We start from the raw sequence: 20,767 nt of genomic DNA on the forward strand, positions 1-20,767 counted from the left end.
GGAGAATTTCCTTTGCTACTTTTGAAGAAACCTTTGATGTGCCCAAAGCTACAGCAGGGTGATTCCAAATCCATTTAACTTCTTTAAAAGTGTGAAATGTCTGCAGAGTTCTCTGATCTGTTAGAGGAGACCGAATTGAGGAGAAGAAAGGCCGTTTTCTCTCCCCAGCGGGATCCAGATCCCTTCCTACTGCTGAGCACTTTGTATACGTTGATCGACGGAACGTTTATAGAAAAAAAAAGGAGAAAAAGAAAAAGCAGCGAGCACCGAGAGCGGCTGTCCGCGCCCGGGACAGCACGTGATCCGGGGGCGGGGCCTCGAGCGCCTCCAGCCAGTGGACATGGACGGAGGCGGGGCCGCGGCGCGGGAGGCGGGGCCTGTGCCGGCGCAGCTCGTACCGTGGTCCCCTTATTTGGACCTGCGGGAATGTGGGCTGGAGCTGTCCTGCCGCGGTACCAACCTCCTGCCTGTCGCCGGGACTGCCCCTGACCCAGGAGCGCCTGCTGCTCGGTGGCAGGAGGGCCGGCGGAGCGCCATGGCCTGCATCCTCAAGGTAACAACTGGGCTCTGTGCCTCGGACGCGTGGTTGGCTCGCCCCTTGCTGCTAAGGGGCAAGGAGTCCGTCGCGGTCCCACCGCATCCTCATCTCAGTTGTCTTTTTCTGGCATTGATTTTCTTTTTGTTCCTTTGGCAAATGCATATGGAGGGAGATTCTGAAACATGCAGCTGGCACAGCTTCTCTTCCCACCATTCCTGCCTGCTCGCGCCCGCATTGAAGGAGCTGCAGACTCTTGGCTCCAGGGGAGAACAGGGCTGTGCGCCGAATAATGGGGATGGCTGGGAGGGCTGGGGTGCCCCCTGGGGTCTCGCGGCTGTGTTGCCTGAGGCCTTTCAGGGGCCACGTTGAGAGGGGGAGAGGTATGGATTCCCGATGGTGAAGCGTGTAACACTTTGAATGGGGGTGCGAGTGAGCATAGGGGGGAAAAGTCTACTGAGCCTTTGATCATGTGAAGACAGAAACTTAGGAGTTTACAGGCAGTCCTTTAGGAATGAATTTTCTGTGGGATCTGCTAGCTCTATGTGTTATTAGCTCTACTTTGGAAAAGTTCACAGGACGATGTATTTATTAGTAGAGAATCTCGGACCCTTCTTATGCTTACAAATTTGAACAGACAAAAGGATTTCACTCCCTATCAGAGTCCACCCTTTCTTTGCTGAATTTTCTTTCTCCAAGTGTCTGTTCTTACCCCGGACTGAGCATCTTTCTGGGTTTACAGCCTTGTGGTGTTAGGTGGGAGGGCTTGTTGTCCGTGCCTCACTTGAGAACTTTCCATCCCGCAGGAAGAGTTGTTTGTATGTGTTTTGTTTCTCGTTTGTCTGCACTACTATTTCACTGTGAACTAACCTGACTCCTGACTGCATGAATCAAAAACATTCACAGTACAAAGGTTTCCTGGGCCTTGGCTGAAGAATGTATAGGCCTGATTGTTCCAGGGTTGGGGGAGCTGTGTGACACAGGAAAATACCAGAAGAGAATTTTTTGGATGCGTTATTGTGAAATAGCATTTGCTTCTCTGTAGGATGATTTGAAGCCATCGACTGCTGTACCTGAATCATCTTCCAACATGCCTTGGCGTTAATGATGCAAATAAGAGACTAACAGAGTTTCCTTCCTTTTCTTAGAATAAAGGAGATTAGATATTTCCTGTGACTTTTCTGAACTTCCTCTGTTTGTTTTTGAAACATTTTCTGGGACATAACAAATGGTAGCAAGATCAAGAGGAAATATATAATACATTGGTGTTACACTATGGGATTTTTATTTGGAGACTCAGCACAAAGACTGGATTATAAATATGAGTCATCTCTACTATTTATTATATTATTGGCTGACAGGAAAATTAAAGAACATGGCATTTATTGTTGGCTGTCGTCTTCTTTTGGTTTCTCCCTGTCTCATCTTGCACCTGTTTGAAACATGTTTAATGCACATCCCAAGCTACACATGAATCTGATCCAATCTTCCCTTTCCAGCTCCTCACTCTGACCTCAGCACCCATTTGGGGCATATATGAGTCTTCCTTATCTTTCCTCAATTCAAACTAATCTGGGATACAACAGGTAAACTGCAAAGAGGCCTGGACCCATAAAGACCTTAGTCTAAAAATGCAGGCTCCACCAATTGCTGCCTGTGACCTTGGACAAGTTGCTTAATTGTCTTTGAAACAGTTTGCTCCATATAAAATCAAAGTAATAGCACCTTCCATAGGGTTGCTGTGGGTATAAAATAAGATAGGCTATGAAAAATACTTCATGGCACAGGTATTAAAGTGTGCCACTTTTTTTCTGACATACAATAACTACAGTTTACTTAATCCTTGCTGTATCTTCAGCTTGTTTCATATAATATAATAACTCTCTCTAAAAAAAAATCCATTTACAGATGAGGAAGCTAAGTCTCCTGAGGTTAAGAAAATTGCCCCAAGGCAACAAGGTTAAGAATAAAGTGAGCCTGGATTTAGACCCAGATCCACCAACCTTATACTTTAATGCTGCTCCCTGTACATTCTAAGATTTTCTGATACCAATATAATTCCTGCCACCTTTGAGAGACAAAGTACCTTTGTGCAATGATGGGCTAGTAGGTCTTTTCCCCTTGCTGTCTTTAAAAGGCTATGTGTAGTGGAGTGAAGAGTCCGAGGACCTAGATTCACTGTAAGTTTGGCCTCCTGCATATGATTTTAGGTAGTTACTGCCACTTGGAGACTCCATTTGCTCAAGTTGTAGACTAGATAATTATAATAATTGCCTGACAGGGTAATTTTCTTTTCCTTTCTTTTTTGATGAAATATTTTCTGCCATACGCAGGCCCTAGACTTGGTTGGCATCACAAGATGTATAAAGCAATGGCTCCATTCACAAGTGGTTTGCAGTATAGTTAAGGGGATTAGAAAAGTACATGGATGCTTATGTTACAATATGAAGAGTAACATAGGTCTGTAGGAGGTGCAGCAGAGCATGGTTGGACAGTAATCAACCCTTTTACTAGGTAGTCAAGACAGGATATTCATTTATAATACTGGAGATGGGTTTTAAAGACTGAATAGGATTTACTGTCATGGAGCTTGTGTTTTAGATGCCTTTTGAGGCAGTGTCAACTTTGTGGGTAAAAACTAATCTCAACAGATTTTTTTAGGTAGATATTATCCACATCTACATGAGAAAACTGAGATACAGAGTGGATGAATAAAGTATCTTTATTGCCTACACAGTAGGCAATTATTCCTAGTAGTTGGAATCTCTAACTAGTTAAGAGTAGAAGCCCTTGCCATGGCAGCTGTTAGTGGTCTTTTTAGACAGAACTAGCTCCTCATGGTATTGAGCATGGCAAGGGTCCATTCTGCCCATGCATGGAGCTGGCTTTTGAGACAGAATGCTGATTACCTCAATAATCATTTGATTCTGGAATACATATCCATTCCACATTACTTTGAAGCCAGAAATACGTGGGTTTTAATTATGGCTCTACCACTTACTGATTGTAGAACCAAGAACAAGTTTCTTGATTTTACTGTCCCAGTTTCTGAAATGGGAATGGTCATGCATCCCTCAATGGGTTATTCTAGGGGTTAAATGAGCATATCTTCATATCAGTAAGGATAGGCTGGTTATATTGCAGTAAAAACAACCCCAAGTTTTAGTAGGTTCATTTCTCGCCCTGCCCCTACTGGGACAGCTCTCCTGGGTAGATATGCTGTTGTGAACAACCTGTCTAGTCAAAGACCATCTCTTTCCAAGAGGTGTTTTGAAAATCTTTGAAATCTGATAGACAAGAAAGGTATCTAATTTGTATTAATTTGATTACTAGTGAAGTAACACTTTAAAATTTATATTAGCCATTTGTTTTTCTTCTTTGGTAAATTACAGACATTGTATAATTTTGTGTAATAAAAACTTTATATTTTCTTTCATGAGTTCTGCCTTTGGTTAGCAGGTACTTTTTGAGCATGGTATCTTGTACACGTTGAACAGTTAACAAATATTTAGTGATTTGTATTCAGTTTTCTTTGTATCCAGAACTGAAGTAGACACATGAGACTTATGAACATGAAGCAGTTAGGCAATAACACAATAGATGCATGACTAAGTTACTGTTATTTTCACTACCAGTTATCTGTCCCTGTATGATATTTATTTTCATTTATAGAAAATTGGATGACTATTGATAGCAAGTTATATACTTGGTGTCTTCTTATTTACTTTTCTGCTCCAGCCTAACTCTTCACCATATTGCATCTAGAAAAACCTCCCAAATATGCCCACTGCTCTCCATCCTTACTCCTTCTGCCTTGTCCAGAGCCTAGTATTTGGTCTGTCTTTTGAAACAGTGTCCTTTCCTTCAGGCTGTGTGTAATCTTGCCCATCCTCCACATCACTCTTCGGGTATTGTATATAAGCTCAGTGCTGGTCAAGCCATTTGTAGACTTAAGTGCTTGTTTTGGCTCCCCAACTTCTGTAGGATAAACCCAGTGGTTTAGCTTGGCATTCTAACTCCTTCAGAATCTGGCTCCTACCCATATATCTGGCCTTACTACCTACTACTCCCTCACCCACAGTCCAGACACTTATCTTAACTTTTCCCAAGTCTGTAGATGTGGCACCTCCCTTCATACTCTGTGCCTTTGTAATATATAGCACAGGGGTTGAAAGCCTGGATTCTGATGTCAGACCAACCTGTTCCAGCAGTGAGTTCTCTTGGCCTGTTTCCTCTTTTGCAAAATGGGAATAAAAATAGTGCCTGCTTCTTAAGGTTATGAAGAATAAGTGAGCTAATTTCTGTTGAACAGAACCTGACATACAATACGTCCTTGATAACTGTTAGCAATTAGTTGTGTTGCACAGACTCATTTCTCTGCAGGAAATTTCCTCTGCTATTACTTTTCCTCCACTGACAAAAGTTCTATTCATCTTTCAGCTCCTAGTTCAGTGCCATGTCAGCAGTTAGCCTTCCCCTGCTTCAGCATGACCTCTGTGCTCCTCTGGCCTCAGTTCTGGTCTCTGCAGCGGCAGGTATTATCCCGTACTGTCAGTCAGCAGGTTACTCTTCTGTTTGACCACGAACTCAAAAGCGCAGGGGCCTTCAGTAGGTGAATCGGCAGTGATTACAAGGCACTATAAATGAATACTGCTAGTGATGTGGGAGTTTATGGGTGGCGGTGTTGGTGGCTAACCAGTTGAGTCTTTGGGGCAGAAAAAGCTCGTCTTATTCCACTTGGTATCCATAGGAACTGGCCTGGCTTTCAGCAAGGTGTTACTTAAGTGTTTGTTGAATGTATAAATGATATTAATTTTTTGAGATGCCAATTAGAGACATGGGCCTAACCTATTTTCCTTTGTAAACTGCTAAATTCTTCATGGATATTGCTTGGATTTTTCCCTCTAATATATAACAAGCATATTAGAATTTACCAATTAGTTTACTTCTTCAGTTCCTTCTCAGTCTGTTTCTTGTAGATCTGTAACTGCTGCTTGTATAAAATCTGGAGCAAACGAGATCTGGGGGTAAGGGGAAGAGAGACCTAGACTGGAAGGAAGAAAGAAGGAAAGTGTAGGAGTGTCTTATCTTTTGTCATAATAATTTTGGTTCCCCAAGTTATTGGAAACAAACAAAAAGGCAAAAGCAAAAACAAATCAAGAAACCAACACCCACAACCCCCAGTTTGTGGTTCTCCAACTATGAGGTCTCACTAAAACATTTGAAAATAATAAAATACAGACTGAGACTGTAAAGCTGCAGAGACTTCTTCACAAGTATATGGGTTATAAATCTGAAATTCAGCATAACCCCAGCAAGTAGAACAGACAGAGTACTTTGTCCAGTAAATCTGCTATGACATTTATTTCCACTACCCAAGAAATGCTGGAATCCCATCATCTGTCTGGCCTAATTTTCAGTCTTATGGTGACCAAGTAGTGCTTTTGCAACTTCCATTAGCATGCTTTGGGGAATGAGTTGCCTGGTAAAGCAGTGCTCTCTAGATGAATTGATAACAACAGCAGCAGTAATAGTTGGTACTTGTTGAATACCCAGCATGTTCAGGCTGTGTCCTGTGCTAAGTGCTTTATGTACTTCATCTCATATCAATTTTTATTGCAAATGAAGACTTTAGGTTCAGAGAAGTTGAGTAACTTGTCCCAGGTCCTGTGGTTTGTAAGTGGTGAAGGTGGGGTTCAGCACTGGCTGTGTGAGGTTGGAGTGTCTTTTACCTTCAGTGCCAATTAAGTGAATGTTTGTAGGGGCTTTGAGTTTATTTCACCATCTTCTATGCAGGCAATACTCGTCTAGACAGCTTTGTAACACTGGCCTGGCGGGGATCACTTTTAGCTGTGTTATTATGTGTTCCTTCCTTAGAGTTTCCTTTGTGACAGAGCAGCTAGAGGAATAGAGGGGCCCAGAGAGACTGGGGAGATAAGAAGTTTCTAATTCTGCCTCTAACACTGAATAGCCTTTTGATCCTGGGCAAGTCACATGACTCCTCCCCCCTTGCCTAAGAAACCCGCAAGTCCCTTTGGGGGTTGGAGTGAAGGAGAGGGTGGTAAAGAGTTAGATTTACCCATATGTCAAGCTTTAGGGCTCCGATAAGAGCCTTTAAGGCTCTGGGAAGAGGCCCTGGATTTTTGTATTTGTAATTTTATATTCATTTTCTTAAAGAGCCCCGCAAATGTATAAACTTCAGGCTTCCCAGCCTGGATTCCTCCTGGGGTAGTGTTGGATTCCAAAAGACATAATGCATGTGAATGCGCTTTGCAAAGCAGAATGCACTGTACACGTATGGCAAAACTATGATTATATTAATAATTACGTAACAGCTTGAATGGAGGAAAACTATCTTGGGGATTGATGGGAGAAAGAAGGGTTTAGGTTTGAGGAAAGCAGAGGGAGCCTGTTAGGCTTTCCAGTAGATGACTGGGGGAAGTTGTGAAATCTCCTCCCCAGGAGGAAAATTTCTATCTGTTTCTGAGAATTGAACACACACTTGTGCCTCAACGCTGGGAGTTGGAGTTCTTTTTGTTTTTTGGCTTCAGGGAAAAGTGGAGGAGGAAGGCATTTTTCTAATTGGAGAGAGTAGATTTACAAGTGCTACTGGGATCCCATTAAAGAAAGCTGCAGTTAGCTCCTGGTTATTGAAAGGCTCATTATTCAGTTTATGGATTATCCAGATCCTCTCCATCCCTGGCCATTCTGATGTACACCTTTTATGCATTTTACTGCCAATTAGCACCTCCACCAGAGCCAGGAAAGGGAGAGGAGCTAAACCCGAAATTGTTAATTCCTCTTCCTGTTAGCAGCTCAAAGTTCGTTATCAGGAAGGTAGTTACAGGAAATGGCTCCAATGAGGTGAAGGGATTATGTGCTTTCACTATTGTTTTCCTTCTCAAGAACTGAGAGGTCTGGTTCTGATTTTAAACTCATTTAAAGTCACCAAATCAGAGACCCTTAGCCCAGGGTTTCCAGAGACTTCAATAGACAGCAACTTGGGGGTAGGTAACATTCTCAGAGGATCCTTCACCCCACACCCCATATATCCAGGCCTTTTTCTCACTTCCTGTGTGATGTGAAGGGGTGGGGGCTCACAACATCTGGCACTTGGGGGAGTGGGGAAAGTTAACTCTTGAAGAGATTGCCTGAGGGGTGGGGCCAGGAAAAGAGGTTCCTGTACTTAAGTCATTCTGTTGTTTGTGCAAAAGATGTTATCTCTGCATATACATGGTAAATATAAATATATAAATAAAACTGTGCATCCACATTCATTCAGTCATATCTTAATATTTACCCAGATTTGAAAATTTTTACATGCAAAATCCTTGTCTGAAAAGGACCTTGCTCTGATTTAAAAGGCTGTTTGGTTTCTTAGTGGATTTATTGGCTGTGCATTTACCAGATCCCAAAATAAAAACTTCTTTGGTCAGTTATGGAAGTTATAGTCTCATCTTGCTCTGAGAAGATCATGATCAAAAGGGCACTGGAAGTAAAATGTGTGTGTGCTGCATTGGGAATGAGTCATGATGTGGGATCAATATGAGTATGTGGAAATCATCTGAGATTTTGAGGACTAGAATGAACAAATGACTGTTCTGGGACTGTCCCCTTCCTTGGGACAAGTGGGATATACACCTTCAGAGAGTAAGGCTGCTATTCCTGGTATGTGTGGTGTTCTTGGTCCCACCAACAGGCTGGACTCTAAAGAAAAAGAAGTGAGTCTCTCTGTGGGAAAGGTTTGCTTTTTCTATCAAGGAAAATAGATTTGCCTTATCAAACCGTAAGAAGGGCTGTTCTCAAGGGCATTGGCAGTAAGAGTACTGTAGAGTAAAGAGGTCAGACCTGCACTGACTCTAAGTCTGATTCCAACTTTGTGATGAACAGGAGTGATAACAATAACACCTTTATTTAACCCTCTAGCAGTGCTGACCAGTAGAAGTATACTGCAGACCACTTATGCAATTCACTTTCTAAGAGTCACATTAAAAACATTAAAAAAAGCAAAAGGAAATAAGCAGAATTTACTTTAATAATATATTCTGTTTAACCTGATATAGTCAAAACATTTTCACTTCAACCTGCAATCAATATAACAATTATTAATGAAATACTTATATTCTTTTTTTGTAAGTCTTCAAAATTTGGTGTGCATTTTGCCATTACATCATATCTCAATTTGGATGCTAAATTTTTGGCAGAGATAATTTGATCTGTATTTAGATTTTATGAAATTTATTGTCAGAAATGTAGATTCACAGGTCCAGGTTGCTCCAAAGATGCTTATGTGTTCCAAGAGCTGAATCAAGTATCAGTTTTTAAATGTAAAGTAAATAAAATAAAAAATGTGTTTCCTCAGTCACATCACCATGTTTCAAGTCTCAACAGCCAAATGTAGGTAGTGGCCTCTGTGTTGTACAGCATGTTCATTCAAGTATTCATACTCACCATCAGAAGAGACCACTGAACTTGGAGGCAATGTGAGCAATGTCAGGGGGTCAGGGAAAGGATTGTCTGCTGCATGAGGATCAGAACGGAGGACACTCTTCTTGGTCAGATGCTAGGCAGCCAAAGGAAGGCAGTGATGTGCAGGTAATGAGTGCCAGACCTGGGGACACATTGGAAACTGATGAGCCCTTGAAATTTTGTATGAAAATGGAGTCCTAGGGTTTTCCATATCCGAGACTGATTGGCCCCCCAGATGTTGAACAGCTGTAAATTCTCCCAAGAGAGTGCTGCTTTGGTCTCAGTGTGGTGGTGTGAACCCCTGGAGGCTTTGAGGTCTGAGACAGACGTTATATACACTTTTACTTGAGTCATTCCTTTGCTCCAGGAGGGCAGTGCACATATGGCAGTAATTTAGACATCCAGGATAAACCACATGTCCTCTTTTAAGTCAGGGCAGTAAGGTGATTGGAGTTCCTGTGGGCAGTTTGCTTATTTTTTCAGTGTTTATTTTTGTGTATATAAATTCAACAGTGTGCCGGTAGACAAATGTCCAATGGTGATTAGAGAAAATCAGTTTGTAAACCTGCAGCTCAGTTTTGCTTACAGTTCTGCATTGTATTTCTGCCCTGCTCCCCCTAGTCTTTCTGGATCAGACAGTGTTAGCATTTTTTCATGAGATGAAATGACATTGTAAGAATTACAGTAGGTTTCATTTAAGAATGACAGTAGGTGCCTTTTGCTGAGTGCTTCTCTCTGGCAGGGAGCTTGCCAGGTATTTTACAGATATTTATTATCTCACAGCAAGACTTCAGGATGAGCATTATGACTTTATTCTGACAGATGAGGAAACTCTCGTTCATATAGACCAACAACTTTGCTAATATAAGAGCACCAGACCGGAGTCTGCAAATTATACCCCTTCGGCCAAATCACACTAATACCTATCTATATTATAGCCTGTGATTAAAAATGGGTTTTGCGTTTTTAAATGGTAGAAAAATTTTTTTAAAAGAGTAACATTTCATGACCTGAAAATGTATGAAATTATAAGTCAGTATTCATAAATAAACTTTTACTGGGACACAGCCATGCTTATTTGCTTCGAGTGTCATGTTCTTTCTGTAGACTGTTAAGGGGTGGGGGTCATGGGTGTGGGGGTTCTTGCACAAATGGCTGGCACTGGCCCTGGGGCCTCCCACTGAGTGTCAGGGGTGTTTACTGAGCATGGAATCAAACTCTCTATGTGTAAGAGGAGCCCAAAGCTTAGAGAGGATAAGAAACTCGCCAAAGCCACAGAGTGGGGCTGGGATTCAGCCTACTGATCCCTAAGTCTGCTGCTTCTCAGCACGGTGACCAAGATGCTGCACAAGCTGAGCACTGCACCAGGGCCCCGGAAGGGCTTGTTAGGCTGGAGGCTGCTGTGCCCCATCCAGAGTTCAGGAGTCTCTAGGTCTGGGGTGGGGCCCATAAACGTACATTTCTGACGGGCCCCCCACCAGTCGATGCTAAGGGCGCCCATCTGTGGGTGCACTTTGAATAGCCCTGTATGCTCGATAAATAGCTTTTGAGTTACATAGAAGACTTTTCCAACAGAAACTGCTGTTCTGTTTAAGTCAATTTAGAAATTTAATAAGTATATTCTTATCAGCTTTTGAGGCATGGTAATCATTTGATTTCTGCCTCCATTGTTCTCATTAAACCCCAAGCCCTCTGATGCCAGGGGGCTCAGGCCATCATGAATGTTGAAATGCATGTGATTATGCTCATCAGCAAGGGGCTGGGGCTGGAACGAATCCCTGGAGGGTGGCATCCCTTGTGCAAGACACTCAGTTTCTTTCAAATCAGTTTCAAAATCAGCTTATGATGATTTGTAAACAGGAATTTGGTTCCTGCTAATTGTATGTTGAGCCCTTTGTCCCGCTCCCCGTACCCCCATTTCTCTGTTGGCTGACAAGGAGATCTGGGGTGCAGGAAACAGCTTTGTAGTCAGATTGCACTGGCTTTGGTCATGGAAGTTAATGTGTTAGTGCTATAGTTCAATTATTGGCTTAGTCAGTCTCATTTAAAAAGTCATTATTTAAGGATTAGGAGTGGGGGGGGGGACCAAGACTGGTGAAAGGTGATAGCTTTTTTTTTTCCTTCACGTAGATGATTCTTAGCCTTGTTTGGGATTTTAATAACAAAAAGCATTGGGAACCTCTGATTCAGTCTCTTCTTACAGGCTTATATTGACATTAAGAAGAAATCTCTAAAGTTTTCCCTTTTGCTTTCTCCAGGCTCTCTATTTCTATGCCTTTATGTATTGTACAGAACATTTATCTGATTTCCCCCTTTCATCTCAGGTCACTGGGCTCCTCCCCTATGTAGGTGTTAAATGGATCACGGGTTACTACGTCTCAAGAACCATCATCTCCCTACAGAAGTATAGAGCTCTATCACTAAGTAGATAAAGCCGTCTTGCAGAGTTTCAGGATATAAAGTCATTCTATTTGGAATTCTCTGGGCAGTGCAACTCATTTTTGTGCCTCGTATGAAATTATTGGTGCGGCGTTCATGACAGCCCCTATGTCATCCCGCACACCTCTGCCCCACGCCCTGTGTGTGCTCTCTCCTTGCTGCCCTTTCTGACCTTGCAATCCTTCCTTTCTCCCTATTTCTAGGAGACAATCCATTCCTCCGAATCAGCAAGTAGCAGAACCACTGCCAGCTACGCCTTCTGCTTTATTTATTTTCCCTCTCATTTTTTTATTTGGGAGTAAGAGAATTGCTCTCTCCTACTCTGGCTTATGTCACTTAATTATTTGTTCCTTGGCTGGTTTAATGTTTATTTAATTCTGCCATGCTGGTTAACCCCACCAGCCTGGTTGGTGGCTCAAGGTGAGCCAAGGTTTCTGCATGTGACTTCTAACTTGGTAAAGGAAGGTTTGCTTTTCCCTCATGCATCTTTGACCCTTGATAGTAAAACCTTGTTTAAAGAAATGACATCCAAATCACATATTACTGTAGATTTCTGTATGAGAACAACTGAAATTCACTGTATATCTTCTACATTTGTGTGGGTTAAAGGGGACTATGCTTGTCCTTTTTACCCCACTTATTTTCAGCAAATAGGGACTTGTGAAAAGGGAGTTTTTATCAAGCACTTAGAGTCCAAGTGGTAGAGGGATAGACAAAATGGAGATAAAAAGAGAAGTTGAGGCTTTTAATTCCTTTCTAAGGGAAAATGGAGTCTATGAATAATAATATTGACTGTGACAATAACTTAGATTTATTGAGTGTCTACAGGTATTGTATTGGGGATTTGTATTTTTGCATTATCTCAATCCTTAAAGCTTGTAAGGTAGATAGTCTTATAAATTCCCATATAGAGAAGGAAATTGAAGTTTTAGAGAGGCTAAGTCCCTGAGGTCATATAACTGTTAAATGAGGGGGTATGATTTGAATCCAGGAGTTTGACTGAAGTAAAATACATGCAGTAGAATATATTCCTGTAGTCAAACATGGACAAACCTATTTGTAACTTGCTTCAAATGATAATAATTTAATGATAAAATAACATCACTAAACATTTTCTGGGCACTAACTTTATGATAGACATTATACTGAGGCATGCACATATTTCCTTTAATATTCAGTAGTCTTTTTAGAAAAATACTATTGTTGTCATATTTATTTTGCCTGTAATGAAACTCTGAGGCTTAGGGAAAGCTCAAGTTCTTCGCCCAAGGTGCCATGGCTGGTGAGTAGAAAATTTGTGTAACCCTATTATTTTTCTAATTATTGCTGTTGTTAGTTAACATTTAGTGAGGCCTAGGCACTATTTTCAGCACTTTACATTTACTAACTCGTGTAATCCCTATTTTCCAGATGAGGAAATGGAGGCACCTACTGGTTAGGGTCACCAAACTACTTTTGGCAGTGGTGAGATCTGAACCCAGGCACGTTGGCTGTGGTGTCTATGTATGTAACACGCATGCATGTGGCCACAAACCTTGTGTTTTTTCCTCCTCCACTTTGGTGATTTATCTTCTAGCGCAGAGAGCATCGCTTAGGACTTTTGGAATTCATTCCAATATGGAATCAACCCACTTCAAAGGAGCTGTGGAAATAAAAATGATTGCTTGATTTTTTGACTTAAGATTAAAAAAAAGCTGAATTAAAAAAAATTCTGTGAAGGTTTCTTTTATATGCCTTTGAAGAATTTTGAATCCAACCACACTTAGGGAGACCCACTTAAGGTCATCAGACCTGGTGGAATTAATTTCCTTATCGAGGTGGTATTTGTGTTTGGGCATGAGCCCACATTCTGACTGGGCGAGAGTGCCAGGCAGTTTGCCTTCTCAACCGCTCTCCCTGCTCTATGTTCACCACCTGTCTACCCGAGTAACTCCACAGGCAGCCAGCGTGCTCTTACAAAAGTAAATCAGATTATGGCAGTTCCCTCTCAACCTTTTGGTGACTTTCGATTTTACTTGGAACAAAATCTAAAGTCCTTTCCAGGGTTCACAATGCTCATGATCTTGCTTCTGCTTATTTGTGAGAAATCATCTACATCTTGGTCTCCTGCTCTTTTTCATTCCCTCCAGTTCTTGGACCATGTCAAATTCCTTCCTGCTTCAGAAACTTTGGACTGCCTCCCCTGCTTCCCAAACCTTGCCCCTGGGTTCTTTTTGAGGCTGTTTCTTCCCACCTGTCATGCCCCACATTAAAATGTATTGCCTCGGACAGGCCTTTGTTGATTATGCCAATGAAATATAACTCTTCCTGATATTCCCTATTATGCTTCCCTGCCTATTTTGTGCGTAGCACTTTCTTAATATAAGACTATATGCGTATTTGTTTGTTTACTTGTCAGTCAAAAAATTGAAAGGGCCAGGATCATAATTATTTTGTTCCTCACTATGTACCTAGCATCTAACACAGGGCAGTCAACAAACCAATGAAGACTGAATGCACTAATTTAATTAAGGCAAAAAGAATAGTCTGAAGTAACAACTCATTATGGAGGCCTGAAGTAACAGCTCATTTTGGGGAATTGTGAAATTTGGATGGCCGTCACTGAACTGACTTGGGGAGCTAGAGGAGATGGTATAGTTGGGGTCACATCATAAAGGATTATGTAGGTCCTACCAAGGAGTGTGGGCTTTATCTTCTGGAAATAGGGAAATGCTGATGGGTTTTAAACAGATTATTAAATGTGATGGAGGTATCTAGTCAGAGAGAACATTCTACTGTCTTACTGTCTTTTAGAGTACTTTGAGTCTTTGAATTGACTCTGGTCATTGTCCTTTGTATTTGGAAATTACTTGTCCCAATTATGATTTTGCTACAATGATTGCACAGGCAGAATTTCAAACAGAATGCTGGAAATCAAAATGTGCCAACGGTGTAAGTGTGCTTGTTTATAGCAAAGCTTGTTTTTTATATATCAAATGGGTATCAGTGATAAAATGAAATGAAATATTTTATACAAATAAGTTATTAGTTATTCAGATTGTTCAACTTTCTGTTTAATGAAGAGAATCTTAAATTTGGATATTATCTCTTGGGTCATTTAGGTGATACATTGCAGAGTTTAGGCTTTGGTAGAGCTGACTTCTATATTTAGTAAGTAGTATTGCTCTTAAAGAAGATGCTAGGTTATTTTGTCCTATGGGTCATTATATAGCAATTGTCTTGGAGCCCTGCCTTGGAAGGAAAATATTATTGTCTTTACAGCAGCTATTACTTACTGAGCACCTACTATGTGGCAGTCACTGAGCTAATCAACTTACATTATGTAAGTAAAACCTTAATAGTGTTTTTTTGAGGTTCATGTATTCCCCTTTTACAGATGGAGAAACAAAGGTTCAGAGAAGTTAAGTACAGTAGTCCCCCCTTATCTTTGGTTTTTCTCTCTGCAGTTTTAGTTTTCTGTGACCAACTGCAGTCCAGAAGTGGTTGATATTCCTCTGACATACAGTAAGAAGATCAATAGTAGCCTAATGTATGTCACAGTGCCTACAACATTCACTTCAGCTCATCTCATTATGTGGACATTTTATCATCTCACATCTTTACCACCACAAGAAGAAAGGAGTACAGTATATTTTGAGAGACAGAAAGACATTTGCATAACTTACTATAGTATGTTGTTATAATTTTCTATTTTGTTATTACTTATTGTTGTTCATTTCTTACTGTGCCTAATATATAAATCAAGTTTTATTATAGGTATGTATGTATAGGCAAAACACAGTATATATATGGTTTGGTACTATTTGTGGTTTCAGGCATCCCCACTGGTGGTTTTGAAACATACCTCTGTGGATACGGGGAAACTTCTGTAATTCTCTCAAGTAAGTAGTGGATCTAGGGAATGAAGTTCAGATTTGTCTGACTCAAAATGCCCTATTTTTATTATAACCCTCTGTTATTCTATCTTTGTAAATAAGAGAATTATGTAGGACTATTGAAATGAACTGAATGTAACTGTACTTCAAAGGAGCTTATGGAAATATTTTTTATCTGAGTTAAACTAAATATACAAAAAGATCAAGAAATTCTGAGAATGTGTTTTTTTTCTTCATAATTTTGAAAAAGGGACGCAACATTTTAATTTTGCCCAGGGTCCCACAAATCATGTAGCTGGTCCTGGTCCTGCCTAAGTGACTTGTCCAAAGCCCCCTCAGCAGGGAGTGGCAGAGTAAGAATTCAAACCCAGACTGCCCAGCTTAAGCTTGCTCTCTTTTATTTATTCTGTTATGTCTACTTCTTTTGTCTTTGTGCCTGTCTTTAGAAGCAGGTGGTTTGACTCATCTGTGTTGATGTTGAATTCTTTGTTTTTGAGCTTTGCCTGTTGGGCCAAGAGTGTGATGCATATAATTTCCCAATTAGGTTTGTACGAGAGTGGTAGGGAAGATTTGAAGATAAGGCATGAATTGCATATTCTTGCCATAGTGAAAAATCTTAACCTAAAAATGAGCAAGAATAGAGTGGAAACACTGGAACTTATTTGTTTTGTACAACTTTACTGGAAAACAAAGAAAAAGAAGTCTCCAGAGCATAGGAAGGAGGACAGTACCTCAGCACTGCTTATCTGCATGTGGTGCTCTGTGGGCTGGAGACACTTAATTACCGCATATGGTTTTATGGACTGTTTTATGAGAAGCTGCTTTTTAGCCTTTCATGGATTGCTATAATGGAAGATACAGAAAGATAGGATAGGATTTATATCACGTTGGCAGAAATCGTCCCTGCATGGTCTGTAGCTAGAACCTGAGACTGCCTGAGTTCCATCTCTCAACATTTCCTGAGAACGTTCTGTGAAAAGGCAGAGAGGCCAGCAAGACACCATAGCGTGGAGGTAGGTGGAAGGAGTAAGGATACAAGTGTAGTCACCACAGGGTACTCAGCGCTCTTAGAGAGGCAGGCATTGGCCACAGGAGCCCCAGAGGAGCGTAGGGAGTTCTGGGGGATTAACCAGGGGGGAGAAGTGAGAAGGTGTGTCAGATGGAGGGAAGGGTAAGAACAAAAGTGTGGAAGGTGAGGGAGATCACAGTCAGGGCGAACTGCAAGTATTTGGCACTGGCTGAAGTGTTGGAGATGATGTTGGGGAGGTAGTCGGGGACCAAATAGTGAAGCACTTGGTGTGCTGACCAAAGGAGTGTAGATTTATAGCTTGAGGAATCAGGGATGGTGATGATGATGATGCTAGGTAACACTTATTGAGGGCTTCTCTGTAAGTTATAAATATCCATGTATTCCCAGGTCACACAAATACTTGTTAGAGTGACGTCCACTCTGGCATCCTTCTTGTTACCTGAGATGGCTAGGGACTCGAGTCAACTTAACTCTACCATTTACAGCCCTGGGATCTGGGGGCAGGCAGCAAACCATTTTGAACCTTTGTTTCCCTGTCTCTAAACTGGGCATAATAATCATATCTGCTCTGCTGTTGTCAGGAACAATATGAAGTAAGATGATACACTTGATATAAACAATGTTTATTGTTTATGTTGTCTCTAGGGTAAGACATTTTATTTACTACTTGTACTCTACTTTTTTTTTTTTTTTTTTTTTGTATCATGCATGGCAGCTTTATACATCATTTCAAAGCCGGGGAGTTTGGGCAGACTGTGGTTAATTAGATGCCTTTTAGGAAGAGTGGGCAATTCATTGCCAGAATAGGAGATGGGGAGGATGGGGAAGGGAGCAGTTTTCTCTAGGCAGTGGGTCAGACTTCTCCTAAGGGTGATCTTAGACACATCATTTACCCTGTCTGAGCTGCAGTTTCCTCCTGGAAAAGGAAGACAAAGCTGCCCACAGTTAAGGACTGCTATGAAGCTTTAAGGAGATGTGTGATGTAAAGTGCTTGGCACATAGTAAGTGTTCAATAAATGGTAAACAGTATTTGTATTGCTGAAAAGAAAGGAGTTATTGCCAGTAGAGGAGAAGGGCCAAGAGCCCAAGAGATGTTTATACTTCCCCCCTCCTCTCACTTGTCCCCCCTGCACTCCCCCCACTGCCAGTCTTTTTCTCCCTTCAAGGCTGAATGACACGGGCTGGCTTCAGATGTGGCGCTGCGGTTGCCATTGCGCCCTCAGACAGGTCCTTCCACTCCGACAAGTGAATCAAAACACGGGCGGCTGAGGGTTTGTTGCATTTTCTAACTTTTCCTGCTCTCAGGTGCGGGGATGGTGAACTCAGCCTGGAGAGCTCGGCGGGGAGGTGCGAGGAGCCGGCACTTCCGGTGGAGGGCTTGGTTACCTAGGCAACGTTTACCTGTGCCTATCACAAGCGAGCTGTAGCGGGGGCGTCTGTCTGGTCACGCTCAAGTGTGTCGCTTTATGGGAGAGATGGAAAGAAACGATTTTGTCTTGAAATGACGGAGACGCAGGTGTTAATTTCTTTTGAATAGCAGCTGATTTTCTGTTTTTGGAGAAGCAGAATAAAGCTTAAATTTTAACTTCTGGCTGAGAATTCTCAGTTTGTGAACTTGGCAAGTCTTTGAAGAAAAAAACAGCCCTGGCGCCGAACTGTTAGGCTTCCTGTTTTTTCAACAGCCTATTGCATTTATTTTACTGCTTTAGGGGATTAGAAAAAAGTCTGTGAAGTCCATTTCTTTAATGATTTTGGAATATTAATGTGGAAAACTTGCTTGTTGGACAATACAATGAATTCTGTAGCTTTTGTCTCTAATTGGCTTTTGAGACCTTCACTCCCTGAATTTTTTTTTAATGTTTTCTTTAGCATGACGGATAATGCAGATTAAGAAAAGGGCACAAAACAAAGAGTCCAGTGATTTAGCATGAAGTGAATATGTATATGACTGTTACTGATGTTGAGGCTCAAGACCCAGCATAGCCGGTGCCCCAGAGGCTCCACACTGCTTCCCAATCCTTAAACCTCTTCTTCCTACCAAGGAGACCACTGTCTTGATTTGTAAAGAAAAGCAAAGAGGTTATTACTAGAAGTTTTTCTACCTGAGTATGTATTTCTAAACACTGACTTAGTTTTGTATCTGCTTTGAATTTCATGGAGGTGAAATCATACAGAAAAGTATTATTTTATGTTTGGCTTATTTTTTCCTTACTATGTTTCCAAGGTTCTTCCCTGAATTGGTATGTAGCTAGTGTTCACTCATTTTACTTACTGTATTTTATCATCTGAATATACCACAACCTATTTATCTACTTGCCTACTGATAGATATTTGGAGTTTTTCTAATTTTTGGTTATTATAAATAATGATGCTATGAACATTCATGCACATGTCTCTTGGGGCACAGATGCATGCAAGTATGTTAGTTGTGTACCTAGGAGTGGAACTGCTGGGGCATAGGATCTATGTATCTACTGCCTTCGTGTTATTAAAGGAAAAATTTTTTTTTAAGTAAAGTCATTACTCTTAGACAAATATAAAATGCACATGTGTCGAAGATTTGATTTAATTCATTAATAATGAGAGAACCAATAAATGTTACCTTTCCTTTTCTTGGTTCGACAGAGAGTTGAAAGAACCACAGACATATAGGCAATAAAGGAGGCTGAAATGAATTTATAAGTAGATGAAAAATGAGTTTGTCTTTAATCCATTGAATTCCACCAAGCACAATTCATTTGCATTTCTATAAACAAGAAGCATTTGTAGTAGTATCAGTTTTTTACAACTTAGAGAAATACCTCAAAGACAATGAAAGGCAGGATAACATTGAAAGGGGCACTAGACTGAACACTCAGTATTCTTTTTTTCTTCCCTATTCAAAGTGTTTCACAATTTTTCCTCGCAGTATGTAAGATCTAACTGTTTCCCAAAGTGGTTGTTTAAAAATACTCTCCTGCTAGAAGTGTACTGGAGTTCTTCTGTGTCACATCCTTGACAACAGTTGGAGTTGTCAGACTTAATTTTTGCCATTTGGTAGATGGTTAGTGTTATCTCTTTATCCTTTTAATTTGCATTTCTGTGGTAAGAATGAGGTGGACTATCTTTTTAAATGTTTATTAGCTACTTAAATATTGTCTTGTGCAAACTGTCTGTTCTAGTCTTTTTCCCATTTAAGATAATTGGGTCATTTGTCTTCTTCCTTTTTTTGATAGGAATTCTTTGTATGTATTCTATACATTAATATGTATTTATCAATATGTGTGTTGTAGATACCTGCTCTCACTTTTTGCCTTTTCATTCTTTTAATGAACAAAACAATTTTAATACAGCATAGTTTGTTTATTACTCCTTTATTTTATAGTTAATGATTTAAAATCTCTCCTTAAATCTTTTATTATGTGATTTCTTGAAAATATTTTAGATATTAACTTCTACAAACTATATTAATTTACCTTTCAAATTTAGGTCTAAAAATCATTTAGAGTTTCTTTTCCTGTATAATGTGAAATAAAGTTTCAACCCCCACCCCCATTATGATATCCAGTTTTCCTGACACCGTTCATTAAAAAGGCTGTCCCTCCACTCCTGCGTGTCACAGGCACCTTGGTTATACCCAAATGTTCGTGTATGTTTGGGACTGTTTCTGGGTCTTCTGTTAATTTCCCTTGATCTGTTTCATTATTTTTACATCAATACCACATGGTGGTGTTTTTATAGTAAGTCTTTATTTCTGGCAGAGCCGGCCCTTCTACCCATTGTTCTTCTTTAAGGCTATTCTAGACTAGCCCTTTATAGTTTCTTTTTTTTTTTTAATTTATTTTTATTTTTTCGAAGAACATTATACATTTTGTTTACTAGGCTCTCCCCTACCCCAAGTCCCCCCCACAAACCCCATTACAGTCACTGTCCATCAGCATAGTAAAATGTTGTAGAATCACTACTTGTCTTCTCTGTGTTGCAAAGCCCTCCCCTTTTCCCCACCCTCCCATTATGCATGCTAATCATAATACCCCCTTTCTTCTTCCCCCCTTACGCCTCCCTACCCACCCATCCTCCCCAGTCCCTTTCCCTTTGGTAACTGTTAGTCCATTCTTGGGTTCTGTGATTCTGCTGCTGTTTTGTTCCTTCAGTTTTTCCTTTGTTCTTATACTCCACATATGAGTGAAATCATTTGATACTTGTCTTTCTCCACCTGGCTTATTTCACTGAGCATAATACCCTCTAGCTCCATCCATGTTGTTGCAAATGGTAGGATTTGTTTTCTTCTTATGGCTGAATAATATTCCATTGTGTATATGTACCACATCTTCTTTATCCATTCATCTACTGATAGACACTTAGGTTGCTTCCATTTCTTGGCTATTGTAAATAGTGCTGTGATAAACATAGGGGTGCATCTGTCCTTTTCAAACTGGA

The 20,767-nt window shown here is 40.7% G+C and overlaps 1 protein-coding gene across 5 annotated transcripts in view; it reads left to right on the top strand.

The window, feature by feature from the left end:
- The first annotated feature begins 387 nt into the window (after positions 1–387).
- Positions 388–20,767, top strand: part of ST6GALNAC3 (ST6 N-acetylgalactosaminide alpha-2,6-sialyltransferase 3) — a 614,818-nt gene continuing 594,438 nt past the window's right edge. For all 5 annotated transcript variants that reach the window (XM_073234153.1, XM_073234149.1, XM_073234151.1 and 2 more), the window contains exon 1: positions 388–553. In XM_073234153.1, coding sequence (XP_073090254.1) covers positions 536–553 — 18 coding nt within the window. In that variant the 5' untranslated portion in view covers positions 388–535. The remainder of the gene's footprint in view (positions 554–20,767) is intronic.

The sequence above is a fragment of the Manis javanica genome, chromosome 4, assembly GCF_040802235.1.
Source record: "Manis javanica isolate MJ-LG chromosome 4, MJ_LKY, whole genome shotgun sequence".
Lineage (NCBI taxonomy): Eukaryota > Metazoa > Chordata > Mammalia > Pholidota > Manidae > Manis > Manis javanica.